Source organism: Micropterus salmoides, unplaced genomic scaffold, assembly GCF_014851395.1.
Source record: "Micropterus salmoides isolate LMB-PRFRI ecotype aquatic unplaced genomic scaffold, ASM1485139v1 Ms_hic_scaffold_6, whole genome shotgun sequence".
Classification (NCBI taxonomy): Eukaryota; Metazoa; Chordata; class Actinopteri; order Centrarchiformes; family Centrarchidae; genus Micropterus; species Micropterus salmoides.
The window spans coordinates 32,820,282-32,844,383 of NW_024044348.1; the positions used below are offsets into that span (position 1 = coordinate 32,820,282).

Consider the following 24,102-nt stretch of genomic DNA (forward strand, 5'->3'; position numbering starts at 1 on the left):
AAATAATATAATATATTTTCAGCCTTTTGCGTCATAGGATCTTTTATGGATTGTTTTTCCTAAAATACAAAGTATTTATTGTTTTTCTGTGTTGCAACACATCATTCATTTTTCAACTTTTCTTTTGTTAAGTCTTTTCACACTGCAGTCAAAGGTTTTTTAAACCCACACAACTTATAGTAGTAGGGACTTATAATAGTCCTTACAACAGGCCTGTTTCACAGGAGACATGTTGACATGTCACATTAAGAAAAGCAGTGGTGTAAATGATCAGTACTGGACAGTATTTAAGTACATTTACCGAAGTACTGTACTTAATTTCAAATTTGATGTACTTGTATTTTACTTGAGTATTTTCTTTTAATGTCACTTTTTACTTCTACTCTAGTATATCTCAGATTCATATTCATAAAACATGTGAATACCTATTAAAATATGTTTTGTTATAAATTAATCTACCTATCATTTTATACGAGTGCAGCTGACACCATTATTAGATTGATATTGAAATTAACTGGCAACAACTTCTTCTCATTTAAGACATTTTTCATGTAAAAATATTTCATGGTTCCACCTTCACAAATGTGACGATTAGCTGATTTTCCTTTTAATTATATAAATTTATTTGTAGTAATTTTGAGCTTTGTAATATTGCTTAGACAAAGCAAACACTGTGAAGTTGTCACTTCTGGGTAATTGTGATGGCATTTCTCACTATTTTCAGGAGTTAGAAAATTGATTAATGGAGAAAATAATAAGCAGATTTATCCATAATGAAAATAATCATTAGTTGCACTCCGATACAAAACCACCCTAAATAAATCCTGCTTTTACATTAATGCAGGAGTATAATAATAATCTGATATATAATAGTAATTCTCACAGGACATTTTTCTCTCTGCAATGAGTACGTTTACTTTTAATACTGTAGGTACATTTTCCTGATTATACTTACATACTTTATTAACATTTTCAATGGAGGACTTTTTCTTGCAGCAGAGTATTTTTACAGTGTGGTATTAGTACTTTTCTTTAAGTAAAGGGTTTAAATAATTCGTACAGCACTGACACACACTCACACACACACACACACACACACACACACACACATACATACAACTGAGTAACTTGAATTATTATTGAAAGGCCAACCTGCCATTGTTTATGTTTGTCATGTCACAAACCACTGATAAACATAACCTTACTAAATACTTTTGATAGATACTTATTTTAAAAAGCAGAATTAAATTTAAGACTTTTAGTGGAGTAATATTTAATAAGGGTATCTGTACTTTTAATCAAGTACACAGTATTTGTGTACTTTCGTCCACTACTGTAAATAATACAGTTAATGAGGTTTGAATTCCATTTAGCTGCTTCACTTTTAGGGTTGTGGTGCATGCTGGGTGACTGTCAAACTGTCATGGTGGGATACTTGCAGAAAATGGAGCTGTTGTTAATGTTAATGTTAATTAGTAACACCATTACCTACAGTAACAAGTCAAAATATCTGCTGTGAAAAAGGCCTATTCAGACCTCTGGTATATTTTCTTAGTTGGCATGTATTCTTTATAACATTGTTCAAAGTGAAAATGCTGAAAGGAAGCATTGTGTGAGGGAGAGAAATAAGATAAGATCTGATTTATTGTCCCCTTGGGGAAACGCTTAAAGGGTATTGATGGCACAGGTCGTTGGACAGAATCAAAGTGAGGACATTGCAGCTACATGTGTCTCAACTGTCAGGCCACCAGGACGCACCTAAAATATTTCCATGTGACTAAATGGTGCACACAATATTTTGGGTTTAAAGACAACATTGTGTGTAAACATCAGATACTCTAGCTTCCATTTAGAATTGTACCTCTAACAAGCTGGTACAGAATACAGAATTTGGAAGATATCCATTTATTTGACTAACTCAGAACTCTGCATCATGTTAACTTCAAATAAACTTTGGAATACAGTTTTTGCACGAAAGGAGGACTGTGTATTTTTATGCTTTGCTGAGAATCAGCACTAAGACCGGTGAAGTTTTCATCCATAGTTTAAGCCACTGCTGATCTTGGGTGGGGTGCCAGTGTGTCTTTATGAGCAGCAGAGGGCGCACTGAAGCATATTTCAACATATTTCCCTGAAAACCATCTCCATGCTGCCTAGCTCAAGTGTAAATCATTTTACATGACCAATTCCGTTATTCTCAACTTCCAGCCACAATTTCCAAACCCAAAGAAGACACATAATAATTACCTGTCTGAGTCATGGGAACAAGACTTCAAATGATGAGAAAGCATGAGACATTTAAATATTTTATTATTATAAATAGTGGTATAAAGAAATATAAAAATAGTTGTTAGACATATTAATATTTACATGGCACATTTCACAGTACAAAATAAATAAAATGTAGAATAGCACATATATTTCAAATAATTTACTTGTTTCACAGTGAGGCAGTAAAAACAAAGAAGTAGTTTGTGTCTGTTGTTGGATGATGACGGTGCAGTGCTGGAGTGTTTAACACCAATACTCCCTGGGAACCAACGGCATGCAGAAGTCTTTGCCACACATCTGTATTCAAAAAATCAACAGGAAATTTGATTAGCATTTTGTACTTTTGCTTCAAAAAGATGCAAGAGGTGTGCTTTCTTCACTTCATTAATGGCACTTAATAATGAGTTAATGTTCACATACCTGACAGGAGGGCTGCGTTGCTGGAGGTGACTCCAGGATGGCATCCATGCTCATGTCTCTCTGAGGAGCTTCAATGTACTCTCTACTGTACTGATCTATTCCAAAACCGCAGCTCCCAGAATGCAGCACGGTGTTCTGGCTGTGGCACTGGGCTGTGTACAGGCTCTGGTTCTGCAGCTGGGGCTCCTGTCCTCCCACAGGGCCATGCTGGAAGTAGCTGAGGATGTCTGGTGAGGAGGTGTCACTGGCTGAGGTGTCTCCTTGTTCCCTCCTCTGAAACAGCACCTCCTCACTGAGGCCCAGCTGGGCCGACAGGTAGGAGATGTAGCTGATGGTGAGGCGGAGAGTCTCTATCTTGGTCAGAGTCTGTCCGGCTGGGGCCACCGAGGGCGGCAGGTAGGACCTGAGGTGGTGCATGGCTTTAGTCAGATCCCTCATCCTCAGCTTTTCCTTCTCGCTGGCGCTCTCCCTCTGCTTGCTGCGGATCCGGGCAGCCCGGCCCGACTTCCGGCCACGTCCAGACAGGGAGCAGGGCAAGGATTTGCAGATATCGGGATATCCAGTCTTAGCTGCTTTAGGAGTGGACTGCGGCAGCTGCTGGTAGGAAGGAGAGAGGCTTGAGTCCATAGACGGGACAGGGGAGAGGGTTTCTAGAGAGGAGATGCTAGACAGGTCCGAGTCTGAGCACCACTGGTACTGCATTCCGTAGTCGAGAAGAGTGACTGAGGAGGTATCCATGTTGTGTGGAGGATCTCAGTGGTCTGACTGGAGAGACTGGGAGGCTATGAGTGCTGCTCAGCTCTGTTGAACTGGTATATAAGTCCAGGCCAGGCTGCAGAGGTGTGAAGTGACACCTCCGCAGATTCTCACAAACCATCACTGTCTAAAGCAGAGGCCCCTGAACACACACACACACACTCCCTCACTGGGACCATGTCTCAGCACCTCTCCCTCTCCTCTGTGTCTGGGAAAGTTCAGCTACAGAAGTGTGAATTTTGACTCCTGCTCAAAACAATAAACACATTTTTTTTTTTTTTTTTGCATTGTGGGGTTTTGTCCCTGCAGCAACCCAGATGCATTTTGCACATGTTTAAGAGATAGGGTTTGTTTTGAATGATCTGATTTCTCTCGCATTCACTTTATAACACTAAAGCCAAAGACACTGGTCAGCCGACTGACAACATAATGGGAAACTATTGTATCATACCCGGATAGAAGGACACTAAGATAATACTCCCATCTCTGATGAAGCACATGATGATGTTTCAATATTGTGCTTGTGAACAAATATGAAAGTCACTTGATTCTGCACAGACGTGTCTCCAATATAATCCCACCGCCAAAAATGTCAAAATGATCACATTTACAACTAGTTAAAAGAATTAAAAATTTTGGAAAAGACAAGATAAAACTGAGATTAATCACCACCAAATACACATCAATCTATAGAAGCAACGCATGAATATAAGGTTCAAGCACATAATCTCAGGATCTAAATATCAGGGAACAAGCCAGTACAATTAAATGTCATCATATTGTATTATATATTCCAGATTCAATGGATGAATTCAGATGACTCTGGATCTGAACATGTACGCCAAAACCTCAGGAACAGTGGTGCTACATGAAATCACACCTTGACTTTTTGTTGATGTTTGGACCTAAATGGTTTGTGGGTGGAGACGTGACGTCTGGGTGAGGGAGTTTATTCGAGTGTCAATTTAGCTGGCTACCTGAAAGTTAGAGTCAGTGCCAGTGTCTATTCATGCTTCTACTCAACTCTGGGCCCAGTGCAGAACATTTTGTAAAACACAAATTGGTCGTCCCGGCCTTTCTGTGTGGAGTTTGCATGTTCTCCTCGTGTCTGCGTGGGTTCTCTCCGGGTGCTCCACCTTCCTCCCACCGTCCAAAGACATGCGACTAGGTGAATTGGTGAACCTAAATTGTCCTTAGGTGTGATGCCTGGTGTGTGCCTGGTTGTTTGTCTATGTGTGGCCCTGCGATGGACTGGCGACCTGTCCAGGGTGTACCCCGCCTTTCGCCCGATGTCAGCTGGGATTGTCTCCAGCTCCAGATAAGCAGTTGACGATGGATGGATGGATGGAAATTGGGCCAGCAGACTGCGCACTTTCTCCCTGAGAAACATTATCAATGATTCTGATAGATGGCACATTCTTACATATTGTGCTGTGCGTAAACAGGCCTATTATTTTGTCAGCGGAGAGGATTCTGTCTTCACTGTAGGCTGAAACTCCCATCTCTTGCTCCTTCTTCGTCACCTCACTCCAACCTTGAACCTGACATCAGTGTGTTCTGCCCTTCTCTTGATCTCCCCGACTTTATATCCCACTTCTCACCAACATGATCATTTTATAGTCGCAGCAAGTCAGACGTGAGCTCTGATCTCTGACTCTGATTACTTTCTTTATCTTGATCCTGGCAGGGAAGCATCTTCTTCTGCTGCTCCTGTTGTCAGCGCTTCTGGATAGGAACCGATGTCCTACATGGCCAAAATGTAAACGTAGTAAATGTAAATACATTTAATGAAGTATAATGACCTGTGTTATCCAGTTAAAGTGGAGGTGTGATGGTTTCACACTGATGAGAACTGATGAGTCTAGAGGCGTCACTTCACACCTCAGCTGTGAGAACCAGGAATGCTGGAAAAGACTGTGGCTGCTGACCCCTCTCCCTCTCTGTCTCTCTCTCCCTCTCTCTCTCTCTCTGTCCCTCAGCCTTCTTCTCTCTATGTGTAGAACAGCATAAAAGATTTGATTTCAATATCAGACCTATATAGGATAAGTGAAACATTTTGATACAGAAATGGTGACGTCATTTTCAGAGATGACACCTTTGGTAGCTTTACAACACAGCATAAAAGCACATTATGATGCCAGTATTGAACTTTGTTGGTCAAATAGAAACTTTTACAGATTAGATTAGCTTTACAGATGAACTTTTCTCATTTCATTTTCCTTCTTGAGTTTAATATTTGTAAAATGACCAAAGAAACACTTGCTCAAGTGTGCTATTCTTCAAAAATCACCATGTCTGGTTAATGCTGAGTCAGTACGTCTATGCTTTTCACTGCTTTCCCCATCCACACTGATTGCAAGCAGCTTCTTTTTTGAGCTATTCAATTTGTCTGTTTTTATTCCCTTGGAGTCAGTGTTGTTTATTAAATCATATTAACATCAAACCTGTCATAAATCCAATCCCTATTCAACACAGTGGATAGTTCAGATTTTTTTATTAAGGTTTTATTGTCCCTAATGGAGAACTGGCTTGCAGAAAATCAGATAACGATAATAAAACTCTATGAAACTAACAGATGAAACACAAAGCTGTCTAAAATACTGGTTTGTCCTGTGTTTGTAGAGGGTGTATTTCAGCTTGGGGCTCTTCTGACCAGAAGCCACTGAAGCCCTGCCAGCCCCAGGGCCCAGAAATAATGAAAAATACGTTGAATGGTGAGGGGTGGTGAGGTGTACTAAGTGTATAACATGAATCAACGTAAGATAAAACACATGACATCCCAAACAAACTAATGGAAACTAATAAGATGTGTGCTGTGTCAGGCAGAGGGCAGGGTGAACTGGGGTTGAACCCGCAGTGCGACCCTGCCAGCCACCCTAACCAAGGCGAGGCTGTGGGAGCCTGGCTGAGAGTTTGACACCTCAGGGTGGATGCACACCCACAGCAGGGTCTGAGGCTGGGCTGCCTGCCACCTGTCTGGGCCTCCAGGGTCCCTCAACCCCACCACGACCTGCTAGGAATAATATCAAACATAATTTTGATGATTCCTGTGGGGGCGCTGGGTTGGCGCCATGGCAAATAGTGATACAGCAAAGAAAAAAGACCAGAGGAAAGAAATGAGACAGTCAAGGACAAAATTAAAGATCATAGAAGGTTAACAATCTTGTCAAAGTAGGGATTGCTAGCAAAACATGTCTGTGTATATATATATATATATATATATATATATATATATACATATATATTTAATTTAAATATTTAAATATACAGTATAAAAATCACTACATATACAAATCAAATCAGTATTTATGGGTGTATGGCAAATTGTGGAACACAGTGAAATTGTAAAAATTATTTGATGTATTTCTGTCTTTGCCTTTTTAGATATTCTATTCCAGTTAAACAGCAACAAAAAAGCTGTTGTTTGTTCTTGATTGCGGCGTCTGGGAAGCTACAGCAAGTACTGCAGTTCACTGCTATTGTAAATGCAATGAGTGGTTAAGATAAACTGAAATTCAACAACATTTTGGATTTTGTTTCACATTTTTTTGGCTGCTTCTATCAACTCATTTTCACTCTTTCTCTTTTCTAAAGAAGGAAAAGATCATTTCGTTCTCTTGAGGGTAGCTTTTCTTTTCTTTCTCATTCATAGTGAAATAATCAATAGCTTCTACTTTCTAGTTTTTGTAACTCCTCCAGTGGATGTTAATGTCTGCTGAGTTCTCTGACAGCTAAAAATCGTGTTGAATCACAATGAACCTCCAAAGGAAGGAAAACCAAGTTTACTGGGTCCCTTGCATGTGCTCATACCATGTTGGTTGCAATATGCTGCTTTCATTAATACTGCGGTCTGACTTCAAGACCAGAAGATAGTTCAATATTTTATAATAAGGCTAATTAAAGAAAACAATTAATGAAGGAGTGGAGAAACAACAAATGCAAAGTGAGCATCTATGACAGATTTTGGAGCAACACGTTACTCCACTACCAACATCAAAACACCAAACAAAGGAATATCTTTTGCAAGAATGGTGTTTCACCTCTCCAGCAGAGTTCCAGAAAACTGCATTTAAAGGTTCAGTGTGTACGTTTTAGTGGCATGACTCATTCTAAAGGCTCATGCAGACTACATGACTTTCAGCGTCAACCGATGGCCGTGCTGTTCAGACTACACAACTTGCCGTCTTGTGACGGGAGTCAGTGTGGTGTTCACACTACGTGACTAGGGTCAGGGGGTCACACAGGACACGAGCTGACAACGGCTGTGTCCTGATGGCTGATCTTCCAACTACATTTTGTCAAGACAACACGTGAAATGTGAAACGGGAAATGACGCGAACCTACACACGAAACAGCTGTTATATGTTATTATAAAGCTAGCAATTATAAAGATAAAGAATATGAATGAAAGAATGGATCAGCACACGCAGGTAGCAGGGATTGTCTGTGCTACAGAGAGAGCTGAGGGGAGTAAAAATTGTTTTGCGGTGAAAAAGTAGCTGCCTGCTCTCATTGGCTGGATGTGGGTGTCGAGTCGGCCGACTCCGCCAGATATTTGGTTTGCTAGATAACTCGCTGGTGTCTGCGATGTGTCAGTGATGCGTTAGGGAGCTGTTTTGATGCGACTGGCGACCGCCGATCGATCGCTGATTTACCCATGATAACAGCCCGACGGGCACCGAGCTCACGGACTGCCGGATAGGGCTCAAAATCGTGTAGTGTGAACCAGGCTTATGATAATAAAAGGTCTTTGTACACCACTGACAACATACCATAGTTATGTATGTTGTATTGCATTCCTGTCAATAGATCCTCCTAAATATTACACACTGGACCTTTAAGGTGCTCTGGAGGCGCATGGTGGCCTTAATGGTCTTAATACTGTAAGACACACTTGAATATAAACATGTCACAAACATTTCCCAGTTCCATCGCATTTCACTGTAAATGACTTCAAAAGTCGGCGGTTTCTTGCCTAAACTTCTGCTGAGGGTGGTAAAAGTGTTTTTCCTGCTGCCACTTTTTACTCTCTGTGAGTCTTGGACTGCTTCACATTTAGTCCTGGGCAAATAAAAGTTTTAAATATATTGTCGCTTCAGATTGACAAGGTTTATCTCAGATTTGTGTGGTAATGTGTTAGTTTGAAAGCTTCAATGTGTGTGTGAGCGTGTGTGAGTGTGTGTGTGTGTGTGTGTGTGTGAGAGAGAGTGTGAGCTTGAGTGAGGTGCCAGGTGAGGGGGACACATTCTGCACCCTAGGTGTGAAACATAGCTGCAACTGGAGGGTCAGTCAGAGGTGGACAGTAAATTTCCTCTAATTATAAGAGAATGACATTTGCAGAACATGACAAATTTCAACAGAACTTCCCAGAATTAAGCGAATTCAATTATATAGTTGAAAGTAGAGAGCATGAACTGACTATTGACCTGGTGGGAATGTTGATAATATTCCAGACACCCCCTAGAAAGGTAAAAACCTATCCATCGTCAATCAGTTATTGATCGACCAAATCTCACTGAAGTCAAACTAGATCATATTTTAAGCATTAGTTCCAGTGTGTGTCTTCTGTTCACTTGACATCCAGATAAACCTGGAGGACAGATCAGCAGATTGTCTTTCACACCTCAGCCAGAGTAAACACATCCTTCCACTACCGGCACTTGCTCACACTTGTGTGCTGCCATGTTTTTACAATCCCTGCTCACCTACCCCCCAACACACAGCTGCCTCTGACATGGCAACAGTTATATTCAGCGCCCACTCACTGCTATCATCCCTGAAATATAACATGTTTCTAGAAAGCGATCAAGATTGTTTCAGAGCTTGGATTTGAATGATTTCTGTTCAATCAGCCCTGACTTCTTTACATCTAAAATTCATAAAGACATCCTCTGTGATTTTATTTTATAAATTATGCGTATTTGAAGTTGTCAGGTCAGGTCAAGGAATAGTTCAACATATTGGAACATTTTTGTTCTTGTCAAGAATAAGATATAATATAATAATAATACAATTTTCAATGTCTGTGCACAAAGCAGGTGTTTAGGAAAGTACAGAGATGGGTAACAGGTGAAAACAGCTAGCCTTGCTCTGTCCAAAAGTAAAAAAGTTACTGTGGCAGTACTGTGTGCGGTACATATTGATTAATGAAATATAATGTGTTGATTTGTGAGCTTTAAGGTGTGTTCAGACAGAAAATGAAGCGTAGTTTTTGCAAATTGAACAGCTAGACGTTTGCTTTTATTCACCCCAACCAGCCAATGCACTGTACCACCTTTACACAGTTAGCTGTAAGCTAGCTAGCAATAGACATACAGCTCCTTTGTGTTTGTTTGTGTTCACATCAGCCTCTGAGTGAACTCAGAACTCACCAACTCCAGTTCTTTCTGTAGTTCCAGGCTTATTTTTTACCTTATTTTTCTCCAGTCTTTATGCTAAGCTAAGCTGCTCTTTCCATGGGCTCTATACAAACAAATTTGAGATTGGTATCTTCTACTTTAACCTGTCGTATTTCCAAAAATATTTCAATATTTCATATATTCATATATTTCAAAATATTTCTGGGATTCAAATCTGAAATCTTGAAAGTGTATAACTTGTTTCATCACGTTCTCACATATTCTGCATATGTTATTAACCAGGAAACTGGATCATAAGCCCTCAGCTTTATTCAAGTCATGATGGAGCTACTATTTTACAACTAATATACACAGGTCTACAGTATGTACAACAACAAACATAGTATTGGTAGTCAGATTATTGTGTACCAGTAAATTCACAGACATGTGGACAACAACCACACACACACACACACACACACACACACACACACACACACACACACACACACACACACACACACAGCTCAGTCAAGCCAAAAAAGTAACATGCTCCTTAGAAATCTTGACACATGTTGTCAGAAATGCAGCAGGTTCTGTAAAACTGTTCTTCCTCAGAACGTTAAAACGAGAGCATCATATCAAAACAGATTTGTATCATTCTCTTGTTTAGAAAAAAAGACGAAAAATAATTGAATAAACAAACAGAACAATTCCTTACATTTTGTCATGGCAGGATGTGACAGATAAAACTGATTCTACACTACCACCACCTACAGAACACAGCTCTACATTTAAGAACAGACACAATGTCTCAGTTGAGGACAAGACGACAAACAGGAGGAGAACCCGGTCAGCTGTTCAGGATGGATTTGGATAAATTGGGAGAAGTGAACAGCTGTGGATTCAATAAAATAAAAAAAACTCCTACATATAATAAAATGGTTGATCCAGGTTTATGTATAGAGAGAACAAACCAAGCAACAACATGTGAACTAAAGAAGAATTAATACAGACTGGGTGAGCTAAAGAGGCGTTTTCTCTGAATAACAACACCAGCAGTAAAATTGCTGCTGAGCCTCGGCGGTGAATACAACAGGATTCAAATCAAGTTCAAGTTTTGACTAGTCCTCTCTCTTAATTTTTTTTCCAAAAGGGAATGAAACCAAAGCACAATATGGTAACATGAACTACATCACCTTTCACGTACACTCACAAACATCATCTCATATTAATCTTTCTTTTACACAAACCTTAAACAAAACAAACGTTACACTGTGTGTATGTGTGTGAATAGAGGATGGGCAGTAAATAATAAAAAGGAAATGACAAACACAACTTTTAAACGATGTGACAGAATCGCTGGGCAGACTGAGGAGCTTACAGAGGGAATAAAAAGCAACCACAGTTTCACATAGGCAACCAGACAGGTTTTCAACATTTTTAATCATATAACCATGGCAGGCTCATCCACACAGCTAGCACAGTGTGACTTTTCCTTCCTTGTCTTTCCATTTCAGTTTAAGCTGATATCCCAAAAAGCTTTCCCCCATAGCTAAACTGTGGTTGAGGCCTGGAGGCTGCAGGAGTTTGGCTTTTCAAGAGAGGATTTTCTCCCGGGTTTCGGGCAGCTTGAGAGCTACCAGACCTCCGCAAACGAGGGCGGCGAAGGCCAGGAAGATGGGGATGATCTTAGTGATGCCGATGAAGGCTGCAAAGATGAAGCTGGCAATGATGGCCGCAAACTTACAAATCCCATTTAGGATACCGAACGCTGTCCCTCTGCAAAGTCAAAAAGACAGACAAAGTTTAGATGAACAACTTTTTGCATGGCAGATTGATGAATTAAAATATGTTTTGAGTGAGTAATTTTTTCTTGGTAACAGTGAATTGCTATTTGACTCAAGAATAATAAAATAAATTGAAAAATATTGCAAAAATGCGAAAGTTCTGAATATGTCAGCAAAAGAGAATGAAGTTGTAATATGAGGTGACTTATAGTCTTTGTCCAGTTGAATGAGATTTACTTTTAAAGTCTTAGTGGAGAGGAGGTACTGTCAGATCAGCTAAATAACTAGCTAATGAACTAATTAGTTATTATTAACTGTGTGTTGGTTGAAACTCCATCTCCAACTTACTTTGGTGATTTGATGTTAAACAATGTTTTGTTTTAACAAATCCCTGTTTGCATACTGTAGAAAAATGCACTTTCACAGGCGACACACACAGGTTAGATTTATTACTGTTCATATCTTGAAACCGTATTTATAAATTTTACAAGAGACAGGTTTGAGGATGAGGACGAAGTGACAAGTTTGACAAATGTTACCTCCATCTTGGTAAATGAGTTTAGCTTGAGTTGCGGGAGTGTACACTTCTCCCAACAGGACAGAGCTGCCGCTGTTAGCCTACACTGTCCTGAATAGGGCTTTTTGAAACGCAACCCCACAAAATGACGTGGTTAGAAAATGGCATACTGCTTCGGAATAACACTATATTATTACTGTAGGTAGTAAGCTGTAACATTTGCAAACGAACAGATAAACACACTGTTAAATAAATTCTTCCCTTGTGTCTTTGGTTTGGAAAGGTAAAATAACACACCACTTACCAAATGCTTTTAATAGGGATTATCTCTCTTATTACAGACCCACGCACATCACTTCAAAACATGTAGAAATTCAAAACCTGGCAGGCAAGCTTATTTACAGTTGCTAAGCTATGATTGAACGTGTTTGGCTGTTTGGGTGAGGGATTTAGCAAAAGGTTAATTCTAAACCTTGCGGGAAAGAGATGGAGATGAACTGCTGTATGGTAGAGATCGCACTGGACCTTTTATTAGTGGATATAAAGTTGGACTGTACCTTTTAGAGGAGGGGTAGAGTTCCACAGAAATGACCTCTAATCCATTCCAGGCTGCCACGCTGGCGCCATAGAAGAGACACTGCCAACATATTACAGCTCCTTGACTGAAACTTAGCAGCAACAGGAAAGTACAGGCAGACGACACCAACATAGAGCCACCTAGAAAGAAAGAAACAGATTTGTCAAAAACTACACAACCCCCCCACCACCACCTGTCCAGGGTTACTGTACTAATACTGCATTTACACTTTCTGCTGATCTCACCTATTATTCTAATCCTTCCTATCTTGTCCATGAACAATGCTGAGATGATGTTGCCCGGCAACACCGCCAAACTGCCCAGGAAGCTGACCAAGTAGATGACGATGTCGTTCTCCTCCTGGAAGTTCAGATGGCAGCCTTTCTTTGGGTGGAGGAAGGTGGTGTTCTCCATTCGACAGTCTTTGAACTTTTCCTGCCAGAGGTCTGGAGAGAACAGAGGGACAGCTGTAAAAGGAGGCGAAGCGAGCGGTTTCTAGAATAAATTTTACATTAGGATGTAAACTGATGGTTTTAATATATAATTTATACTACTAGTTAGTTGAGTTTTTGCAGCCCCAGACCTTAAGGAGTGAGCACAATACCTGTGTTATAGAAGACAGTGTTTTTGATGGTGCAGTTCTCGAAGAAGGTGTTGGTTGACTTGACATCCTCAAAGTAGCAGTTTTCAAACAGAGAATCCTCAAACTTCACAGACTTGATCTCAATGTTTGCGAACCTAAATGAAAGGAAAGAAAACTCATCAAGCAGTAGAATAAACATGAATGTAAATATAATAGTGGGGCTGTGTTGAGGAAACGTACTTGTCATGGATGTACTCTCCCTCGCGGTGGATCTGGTTGACCAGAGAGAAGTTGAAGTGAAAATGTTCGACCCGCTCTCGGTGGAACACTCGGACCTTGGACTCGTACTCCTCAAACTGCATGTATTTGATCATATCGGGGAACCACACTCCCAGTCCATGGTAGCTGATACACATAGGAACACAGAAATATGAGTACATAAAAACAAAGGAATCTGCAAGGGTAAGTGAGATTTTTGACAGCAACATTCTTTCTTTTATCTTTCTTCAGAAAGGCTCTGCCTTGGAGAATTTACAAATGTCCACTTATTAAAACTAACTTTCTAAAAATCCATGATTTGAATGCAAATCTACCATTAGGGATATAAGTGTATTCTACTAAGACATGTGGGTCTACAGGCTAAATAGCATTGTTGCTACCTGAAGGCCAAGCAGAACCAGACAATAACCAGGAAGAGGCCTTGCAGTCTGAGCTCTGGCGCTGCTAGTGACATTATGTTAGCCATCACCTGAGGGACAGAAGGAGAGACAATTAAGATTAACATGCAAGGTCTGCACGAAGGGGACGAAAGCACTTTTCAAGACATTCAGTTTACGTGAGACAAATGCAAAGTTAGTTTTCTATCCTGTTTTACGGGTGTGTAGGAGAGATCTGCAGACCTGTTGCAGCATGGTCATATGTCTGACGGTCCAGCGCTGGAAGGCAGTTCCAGTGTCACTCTGGATCTCTATGAACTCATCCTCCTGAGTTTGTGGAGTCTTAATGTTGGTTGCCTTCATAAAGAGAGATGAGTTTGGACATATCAACAATAACTTGCTTAATCTTTAATTTCATGGCTGTGTTTCAAGAGAAATTGAGAGTATATGATCTAATTGAAAGTTTTTAAAACAGGGTTTAATGAAAACCTGAAAAATGATATACAGTATATTAAAGAAAACAGCACATTATAAACACACACTGGCTTTTTTTTAATCAGTCAAATTGCAAGCTGTCTTTCTCAGGGCATCCCTGTAACATCTGTACTGATTTTTAAACATGTGGTGCTCATTAGGCCACCTAATAATAAGCAATAAACGTTTGTTGTTATTGCACAACAACAGGTGCCTGAACCTGGAACACCTAAATGCACTGCAGCCATCATTAATGGTATTAATAACACCTGCGATTTTCCCACTAGGGCATGTCAGAATGTTAGCTGTGAAAAAAAGCCGATTGTGCATCCTGGCCTGCTGTCATGGCTTACAATTAAATGGAACAATGAAATCATTTATGTCATTTGTGACAGCTGAGGATCAGATAAAATAGCCTGTAGTTACATTTATTTTGTTAATGAACTGCTAAATTAGATAATTGATGGTGAGCGATTGGGCAAAACCGCCGCTATAAAGTAAGGCTTACAGTGAAGACTCTCTCCGGCTCCCCCTTGGCCTTCCAGTTGGTGTCGTGAACTCGTCGCAGGATCATCCACGCCTCATCGTGTCGGGCATTCTGAGAAAGAAAACACACACATGCAAGCTATTACCTATGAATGTCTACATGAACAATTTTAACCTCTTATTGTTTAAGGCACGTTTATTTCCCACATACACGTGGACAGATACAGTTGAGTAACAATGTTCCCATGAGGGTCTGTCTGTAATCAGGTGGGGAAATGTGTGATAATTTGTGTGTGTGTGTGTGGGGGGTGATATGAACATGCTGGAGCAGCCCTGCTGTAACATACAAATACAATACCACATGTGGTTAAAGGTCTGACAATGTCCTGGATGAGAAGCAGGGGTGGGTGGTGTCCTGGTGGCGCCTTAGCAGACTTTTGCTACCTTTGCACAGCAGTGGGATGTTGCTGTGGTGGCTGGTGACTCAACATTTTTAACCAATCACAGCTTGATGTTTAACACCATACGCTGACATAATGCATATTAGGAAAGGGAGCTTGTGTCTCAATATCTTTTGTGGTTATTCTTAATCTCTCTTGTATTAGCAGTACAGATAGTTCTTTGTGTTATGCAGTTGAAGCAGACAATGAAACACATTTTAATCTTGTGCGTGTTTTTATCTGGTGACACTGGCTCTGACCTCCAGGAGGAAACGAGGGCTCTCCGGCATGAAGATGACACCGACAAGTGCAGCCAGCGCCGGGAAGAGACACACAAAAATAAATAATCTCCAACTGTGGATCTGGAACTCAGTACCAATGGCGAAGCCCCAACCTGGAAAACCATCCAGTGAAGAGCATGTTAATATTTCAGCATCGCTTTACTGCTGTGGTGCAACAAAACACATCTTTATTGTTGTATATATAAAACTTCATTTATGAACTGATACATCTACTTTTGCATTTGAACCATTGCAAAGAATCAAAAGTTGAAAGTTACAGTTACACATATATAACTGTGTGTTTATATAAGACTTCCATAAAATAATTTTTCAATCCTTAATGTGAATTATTCATGTTTAATTGCTAGGGAAACGTCTCACGATGAGGCATGTTAGCAAGCACAAAAAAGTCCCACAAATCCAACACCAGTGAATTCAAATTTGACAAAAGTGAAATAAACAGTATATTATCTCTGTCCTCTGGGTTTAATTGAATGTTGTGTGTCTTCATGGGCGTCTACGTGTACTGTATTTACGTGTGTGTGTGGTTATGCGAGTCACTGTGTATGTGTTACCATAGTGAGGGATGATTCCCCAGGCGGTGAAGGAGGCATACAGGCCTCCCAGCATCCAGAACATGCAGAGCCAGCTCAGATGTTCACCACGTTTATCCATCTGCAGGAATCGGTGAAGTAGGTGTACACTATCGGGATTGAGCCACCAATGCTGGGGGAGGAATCACAAGACATCTCGTGTATAAACTTTTATTTTGTCCATGATCCTCTGAGGATATAGAGGACATTTGATCTTTAAAGTATCTTTTTTTTTAAAGGCAGGTTCACACAATTACACAAAAACACATGTTCTCTCATTCCACAGATGCATTTGGCTTTATTTCTACATCTGTGTCTTCCTGCAGCCCAACACATGGTAGGTGCATGGAATTTAATTTGTAGTGCTCAAAACTTTCAATATTACATTTAAAAGAATCAATAAAAATGTCCTGGATGCACTGGATGACTGACAAACCTTGCTGTGAACCATTTTCATTGGATCTACTTTCTACAAAAAAAATACAGTAGTTCCAATGAAAACTGTTGACAACACTTTTTTGTGACTTGGGTAAATTCTTTATGATCAAATAAATAGCCAAGCATAAAGGTTTATGACAGAATTACAAATGTGTACAATAACATTTTATGTTGCAAATGTTCTCTACCTTTTCAGAAAGTAAAAGCTTTAACAGCTTTATTGTCCCGTTAACAGACCTTGACTTTTGAAGTTCATCCATCTCTGAAAAACTACAAGTTAAAAGCCAGATTCAGAAAAGTCAGTTTTGAATACTTGGGATGAAAAGCATTTTCTGAGATAATGAAGAATTGCTGAGGGCAACTGAATGCTGATGTGGTTAAAATTAGGAGGAGGGTTTGACATATAAATGGTTCACATAATGAGACTGGATGTTTTCTGGCTGGAGCCTGCTGAGAGTGGTTGGTCTTGGGCTACAACACATTAGTATCTTGGGCATCTTCTTTTACAGTAATAGATGTGATCATCATCGTATTTATGAGACATCATCCAGACAGCTCCTGAACCCAAATTACAGAAAAAGGAAAATAAAATGCTTATCTTTCTCTTTTATATGATTTGAGTAATATTTCCCAATTTAATACTAATTTAAAAGACTCAAAAAAACAACAACAGGGAAATCACATTAAATGAAGATCAGCAAAACTTTTAGCAAAACCACTGCAGTATGTTTAACACCAAGACAATAATTTGCATCTTAGATGGTTTATCTTTTTTTATCATGATGACAAATCTTACACGGGAGTTTGGAGACTGCCATGACTGCCCTTATGTTTTGTGAAGCCGGCAAAACGGGCACGCGTCTCCTGCAGATGTGAGTGCTAATGACTAACACAGGGCTCATTATCAGCAACAGCTGAACGCTTTATTTCGGTGACCTTGTATTCTCTGGCTTAGCAAAAAGCTCAAACATCAATATTGCAGGTGGGTACACTCAGGCTGCAATCATTATCAAAAGAAATGTGTCTTTGAAAGCTGCAAAATCAATGTGTGCACAGCGTCAAGGTGCTGGTGACAGCAGGAAATCAGCAGGAAAACTCAAATTAAAACAACACAAAGAACATTGTTCACTTAATTGGTATAGTAAAGAAATGTTCCTTTGAAATAAATAAACAGAAATCTAGCATGAAATGTGAATGTGTTCAATTAATGAAACATATCAACTAAGTGAGTCAACTGGTGTTCTTGAAGGTCCACAGTTTGTTTCTTACTTAAATGTCAAGTATCTTATTTTGGAACAAATATCTTCAAATAGTCATTCAGTCATTATAATAGCCGGCTGACACTGTCTTTTGTTCAAGCGAGGCCTGAGGATGTACACGTGAACATAAATGTTAAATATAAGTGTCTCACCCAAAGCCGGAGCAGAACCTGAAGAAGAGGAAGAAGCCGTAGCCCTGAGCAAAGCAGGACAGGAAGGAGAAAACCAGGTCGATGGTCAGGACGTAGATCAGACACTTCCTCCTCCCCATCTTATCGCACAGACCCCCCCACACCAACGCCCCCACCATCATGGCTACATACACCAGTAGACCTGCAAATACACACATAAACACAAACCTCATTTTGTGGCATTTGGAGGAGACCTTTACACCTACAGTCAAGTCACATTTTACTCCCACAGTGTGCACTTGATCTAACTGAAACACATAGCGTAGGCTTTACAGATACTATTTGCATACATACACACAAACATCATTGGAAGGAATAACTATAGCATTTCTGTAATTGGAGTTTCCTGATCTCCACAAGGGGGCCCCCTTTACCCTTATATGAACACCTGAATAGAGAACAGAGGAATAGAGAAATCGTCACCCTTTGTACTGTACTGTTCAGTGTGATGCATCTTCTGATCAACATTTCTGAATGTTCAGAATGACATTCCAAGAAAAGATTTAGTGCTGATAATGGCATTCCCAGAAAACTGAGGAATAAAGGTTATAAGGACGTTGAGGCACTTATGAGTACTTCACTTGCACAATATTCACCTTCCATGTTTTTTAAATCTGCTTTCAGGTTTATTCACACGTGATACATATTGCTCCATGTGTCTTGTCATTTTGTTGTTAACTTTTATTACATGCAAAAATTGACATTGCCACTCTGGGTTGCAGCATGTCTAGCCTATCCCAGCATGCACTATAGGCAGGAGGTCTAATGTGTCATTTATTTCTGTTGTAAGGCAACAGCCCTCAAGAGTAACCTACTGTGCTGCCCATTACTGCACCGAGGAGATAATAATGATTATGTACTTCCATTTTATGTCTCTGGGGAGAGTAATGTGCTGTCCCCTGATGTCAGTGTCAGGGCTCGAACCTGCAGCTTCGGCCATCCTCTTCACCATGTTGTTTAAACCTTTAGACTGATACCTCCTGCCTGCTCTGTGTTTTTACTACACACAGCCCTAATTACAGTGGGACTAAGCAGCTTAACAGCACGTGGAGCCATAGTGTGCACCTTCCCTGTGGATTACTAGACTATCTAGATGCTCTGGCGCTCCACACGCCAAGCTACACATCCCTAACTCATTCAACAAGAGACTGCCCAGGGCACCAGGGGACAAAGACTCAAGGCTGACATGTCACCTAATATCTTGGCTAAGTTGTTCCATACTGCCATGTGTATGCCTTGGATATGCACATGGACAGGATGACACAGTGGCCTTGTGATTAGAAAGCCTGTCCTTCAGGTGGAGGCCCAGGATCAGCCCCTGCAGCAACAAGCTTCTATCTGCCTGTTAAAGCGTCCTTGAGCGCAGTGACGACACTGAATCCCTGGAGGGGAAATGAATAATTTTTCCCCTTGTAAAATTAAAAGTGAAAGCACTGTTTGTGCATGTAACACATCAAGATGAAGGGACAACGGATCTATTCATATCACACAATAAGTACTGTCTAAAGAAATACTAACCATGTGTACATAATTAAAACAGATGTGAGGCTTTTCTTTATGGATGACATAAACATGTCATTCAACGCTTCTGCTTTTGTTTATCATTCCAGTTTGTGATCGTTCACTTTCATTCCAGATAGAAGAAATTAAGCTCAAATGAAGCTCTTTTTTTCTTACTTTTATTTCCTTAAACAACAGAGCAACATTTTATAGAATATAATGTAATGAGTTTTATGAATACTGAAGAATGAGCACCTGGCAGCATTTTCCTAAAATGAATTGTGAAAAGCCTTAAAGTAATAATCTGCTAAATTTTTCTGTTATGTCAGTTCTGCAGTATGCTACTGAATTTGTAGCCAGTGTAGGAAAGTTGTTACTATTGCTGGCCTGGAGCCGGTTGCACCAGCTGTTCCTAAGTTCAGACTTAGCCTATAAGTGTTTACTAAGTGGATATTTTAAGCATCACTAAATTAAAACAAGCTGCACCACACAAACTAGGTCTTATAAAGAGAGTTGTTCCATTAATATTTTTCAGCCAGGTGTTTGCTAAACTGAAGGATTTGACAATAACACATGCAGCTAATAACACATACATATTAGCAAGCTAATGATTCGCTTGCCGATATATGCCGATATATTAACAGAGTAAAAGAAATAAGGTAGAGCGAGAGGTAAACTACTGGGATATGGTCAACACATGTGACGTCACACAAAAGTCTGTTCAATATGTAGCTAGGTCCCCTTAAACTGTATTTTTGGAAGTTACAGAGTGGGATACTGAAGTGCTTCCTGTTAACAGTGTTGATTGTTTTTCATTAGACAGCACTGAGGTGTTTCAAAGCAACCGATTTACACATTACTGACATAATGTGTAAAATAGTTTAAGTCTTACTAGCTAAGATGTTCCTGAAGTTTTAATGATGTGACCCAATTTAGTAAAGCACCCATTTAAAACTAGTTTGCAGTTACAAAGAACTACGAGAAGCAGGTGCACAAGTAGAGATAGTATTTCACATGTCATACAACGGTAACAGTAGTTTGTTTGAAGTAAATAGAGGAAGAGCTGGATATTATGCATGAGCAGTAAAGCTGTCATTGCTTAACAGAAAAAGAAAAATCTCTGGTAAGTATAAAAAGTCAGAGTCAATCAAAAGGAACATGCTTGACTGACATGTGGTTTCTGGGAGTGGGAAGTGCAAAAACACTGCAGCCATCAATGCTAAACACAAAGGATATTCTAGATTATCTCTTAAATGGCAGCAGGGAACTTTCACAAAACCAGCTTGTAATTTATGCATGACCTTTTTAATTGCAACTTCAGTTTTATTCCAGAAATGCTATAGCTGCATTGCAAGTATAGCAATTTCTTTAACATAGTTCAATGTCTACAACCACATCAAGCCTGGGATTTAAAAACTGCCAGCATTTTGCTTCTTCGTCTCCAACATTGTGTCTCCCACTATAAGCCTCAGGTATTTTGACTCTATAGATTAAGCAATAACAGCAACATTAATGGTAAATGCACCAACCCCCCTGTTTTTAACAAAAGCTTTGGGCATCTTGCTATCGAAGACTAAGGTTAAGAATAAACACATTTCTGCTCCCGTGAGTGCGGTGAACAGAGCATGAGTGTGAATCAGACAGGATCATTCCACAGATCTACTTCATATTCTCAGTCAGTGATCAATGTTCCCCTCCCGCTCTGCACAGATGCTGTGATTTCATTTTCGCCAGGCCTTCCTCCTGGTACCACAGCCTGTCAGAGGCCTGAAGCGTATCTGACAGCTCTGCACCAGGCGCTGCAGGCCGCCAGGCTCTCTGACTGCAGCAACATGCTCCATATTAGCCTGGGAACACAAACTGAATACAATCACCACCGGGTTCCTCATCAATCTCTTGCAATGCCTCATCCCAGGAGCTTGTTGTTAAAATGAAATGAGCGATGTGCAATCTGCCATATCACCTGGCTACACACGAGGTCTGGGAAATAAGGTGAGGGGCTTTAATTTGCAGTTTAGTTGCCTGCACAGAAAGGGAGGAACAGACGTTTTCAAGGTACATTTCCCAGTTAGTTGGCTCTATGCCGCATACAAATTTCAGTAAAGATTTTTGCTGTGTTTACTGTTGTGGTACAACATTTGGGAACAAGTGAAGCTAGCAGGCAACTAAATTACTGGAAACACCATCCTCTTTACACAGTGTATCCAACATTAAAAGTATACTGAAAGCAGCCACGTTTTTCTCATGTCAACTTCCAGACATTTGTAGTACCAATGACAAGGCTCACTGTCCAGTGACTCAATAAGGTGGCTCACAGTCGACCCATACTCTATTAGGACATGCAGTGTTGGTTTTGTTCTTCCTTTTTTTTGCATTTGCCTAAAAGATTCAAGCCTTTTTGCCTTTTATTGACTTGGGTTATCCCCTACTATGAGATTTAAATTTCCTCACGAGATTTAAATTCGGGGCTTTGAAAGAAATGGCTCAACAACTCTTGCCATGAAATTTGGAACAGACTTTCATGTTCCCCTTAGGATAAATTGTAAAAACTATGGGGATCCCCTGACTGTTCGTCTAGCGCCGTCTCACAGTCAAAATTTTAGTTTGTCCAATACGATTTATAACTATATAACCATTGTGCCTAGTAGAATCTTTAGAGAGCCGCTAGTGTGACTGTTCAAATTGTTTTTTAAATGTGGCTCATATCAGACTCCAGTATGAACTGGCCACGACCTGAAAGTGACCTGCACGCGCAAAATAATAATACAACGTCACACACAGCACGCTGTTGTACAGATGCAAACATAGAGGCCACAGAGGTTAGCGTCTAATGTTTTATTTTTGAGCAGATTTTTTTAGTTGATTGTGGAAGAAAGGGAATTTACTAGCAAATGATAACAGGAAGGAGGCGAAAGCGGGCCACATGTTTAATTATGGCTTTTTGTGGAGCAATGGCTGCTACTTCTGCTAGTGCAGAATTGTCGTGACGGTTGCTTTAGAGTGACGTCAGAGTCGCATGGATTCCAATCTGACTGTCCAGACTGAGGTCGCATTTAAAAAATCTGATTTGGACCAGATCCATGTGACTGGGGCTGTCCACTCAAAAATCAGATATGAGTCACATTTGAGCAAAAAAAATCTGATTTGGGTCAGTTTGGCCTGCAGTCTGAATGCGGCCTAGTCTTGTTTGATTATTTTACTATTACTTAACTATTTAATCTATTATTTTAAGTCTAAAAGTGGCAACATAATTTTGGAATAACATAATTTATACATTTTCACCACATGCAACAGAAACCTCAGTTTTTCCATCTTCCCTCCCTTTGCTGTCACTTACCCAGCAATCCTTTGTCAGAGTTGGATATACACATGTCCTTCTCAGCACTGGGCAGGACGAAGCCCACCACGAAGCCGTCCACACCGTCAGCCATTAGGGCCAGGCCCAGGACAAAGAACAGCATCCACTGGAAGCGCCCATGCCCGCAGTCTTCCATGATGGTCTCGTACTGCTCTGGCAGGCTTTCCTCCTCCTCTTCCTGCTGGCCAGCCTGACGGGCTTTCCTCCTGGCCTCCAACCGAGCTGCGCGCCGCGCCTCCTTGATCTCGTCAGGGTGGGGGATGCCCTGGTACTCCCCCTCATACATCTGCTCATCATCGTCTGCGCCCTCTGTGGCATCGCTAGCAGCATCCTCTTCCTGTGGAGGGTAGTCAGTCTGATAAGGGTAGCCTCCTCCATCCTGGGTGTAGGTGTATTCTCCACCCTCTGTCACCTGCTGGTTCACGTTGTTGTGGTAGGGGTCATCCATGGCTCCTGCTGGGTGTAAGTGAAGCAGGACTGACGTTGCCTTGTAGCCGTCGTACTCTGAGGAAGCTCAAGTTGTCAGTTATAATGACATAATCCTCCTAACGAGCTGCGAGTTGCTCTCAGTGTTGCTGCAGTCTCCTGGATTCCAGGTGTCAAAAGGAAACTGCAGGTATTCTGTGGCTCGATGTTCTGAGGAGTCTGGGTCTCAAATTTAAGGCCTCAACAGCTGCGTTGAAAGACTATTACCTTCCTTGATTTGCACAGTGCTGCATACCGAACCTAAAACACAATGCATACATCACATCAAAAATAGTCTGTCTGCATAACAGCAAAGAATAATGCACTTGTAGGGCAGAGACCTTGCTGTGTAACAGTCCCCTTTGGGACAGCTGGCATCTGCTAAGTCAAGTCACAATCAGATCTCAAAGGGTTTCATTCAACTGTAAAACATTTAGGGCACATCATGACCTTTGAACCACAAGCAAGGACAAAGTCCTAGAAAGGCTAGAGAAAGTGTATGATTTCCCTACAATATGTCGTATAATTATAAAAGGGCAAGACATTTCCCCATTGTTTTGAATTTCTCTCCCACGGTGTATGTTAACGATTTAGTCAAGCTATTTGCTATTTTGCTATAGTTCCCTTTCCTGTCAATCTAATCAACTTTAAGTCATAAACAAATGCAGAAATTAAAAGTGTCATTAGGCAGGAAAGAGCACTCCCAGTC

General features: G+C 40.6%; 1 protein-coding gene across 1 annotated transcript; it reads right to left on the reverse strand.

Moving 5' to 3' along the window:
• Positions 1-10,105: 10,105 nt before the first annotated feature.
• sv2ba (synaptic vesicle glycoprotein 2Ba) lies at positions 10,106-23,646 on the reverse strand. The gene is given in 13 exon segments (XM_038702290.1): positions 10,106-11,567; positions 12,650-12,809; positions 12,915-13,115; positions 13,274-13,407; positions 13,493-13,657; positions 13,912-14,000; positions 14,152-14,265; positions 14,891-14,980; positions 15,569-15,702; positions 16,165-16,275; positions 16,278-16,315; positions 18,032-18,212; positions 22,908-23,646. Coding segments are annotated over 13 exon segments (2,070 nt in total). The 5' UTR covers positions 23,377-23,646; the 3' UTR covers positions 10,106-11,383.
• Between the last annotated feature and the right edge of the window lie 456 nt (positions 23,647-24,102).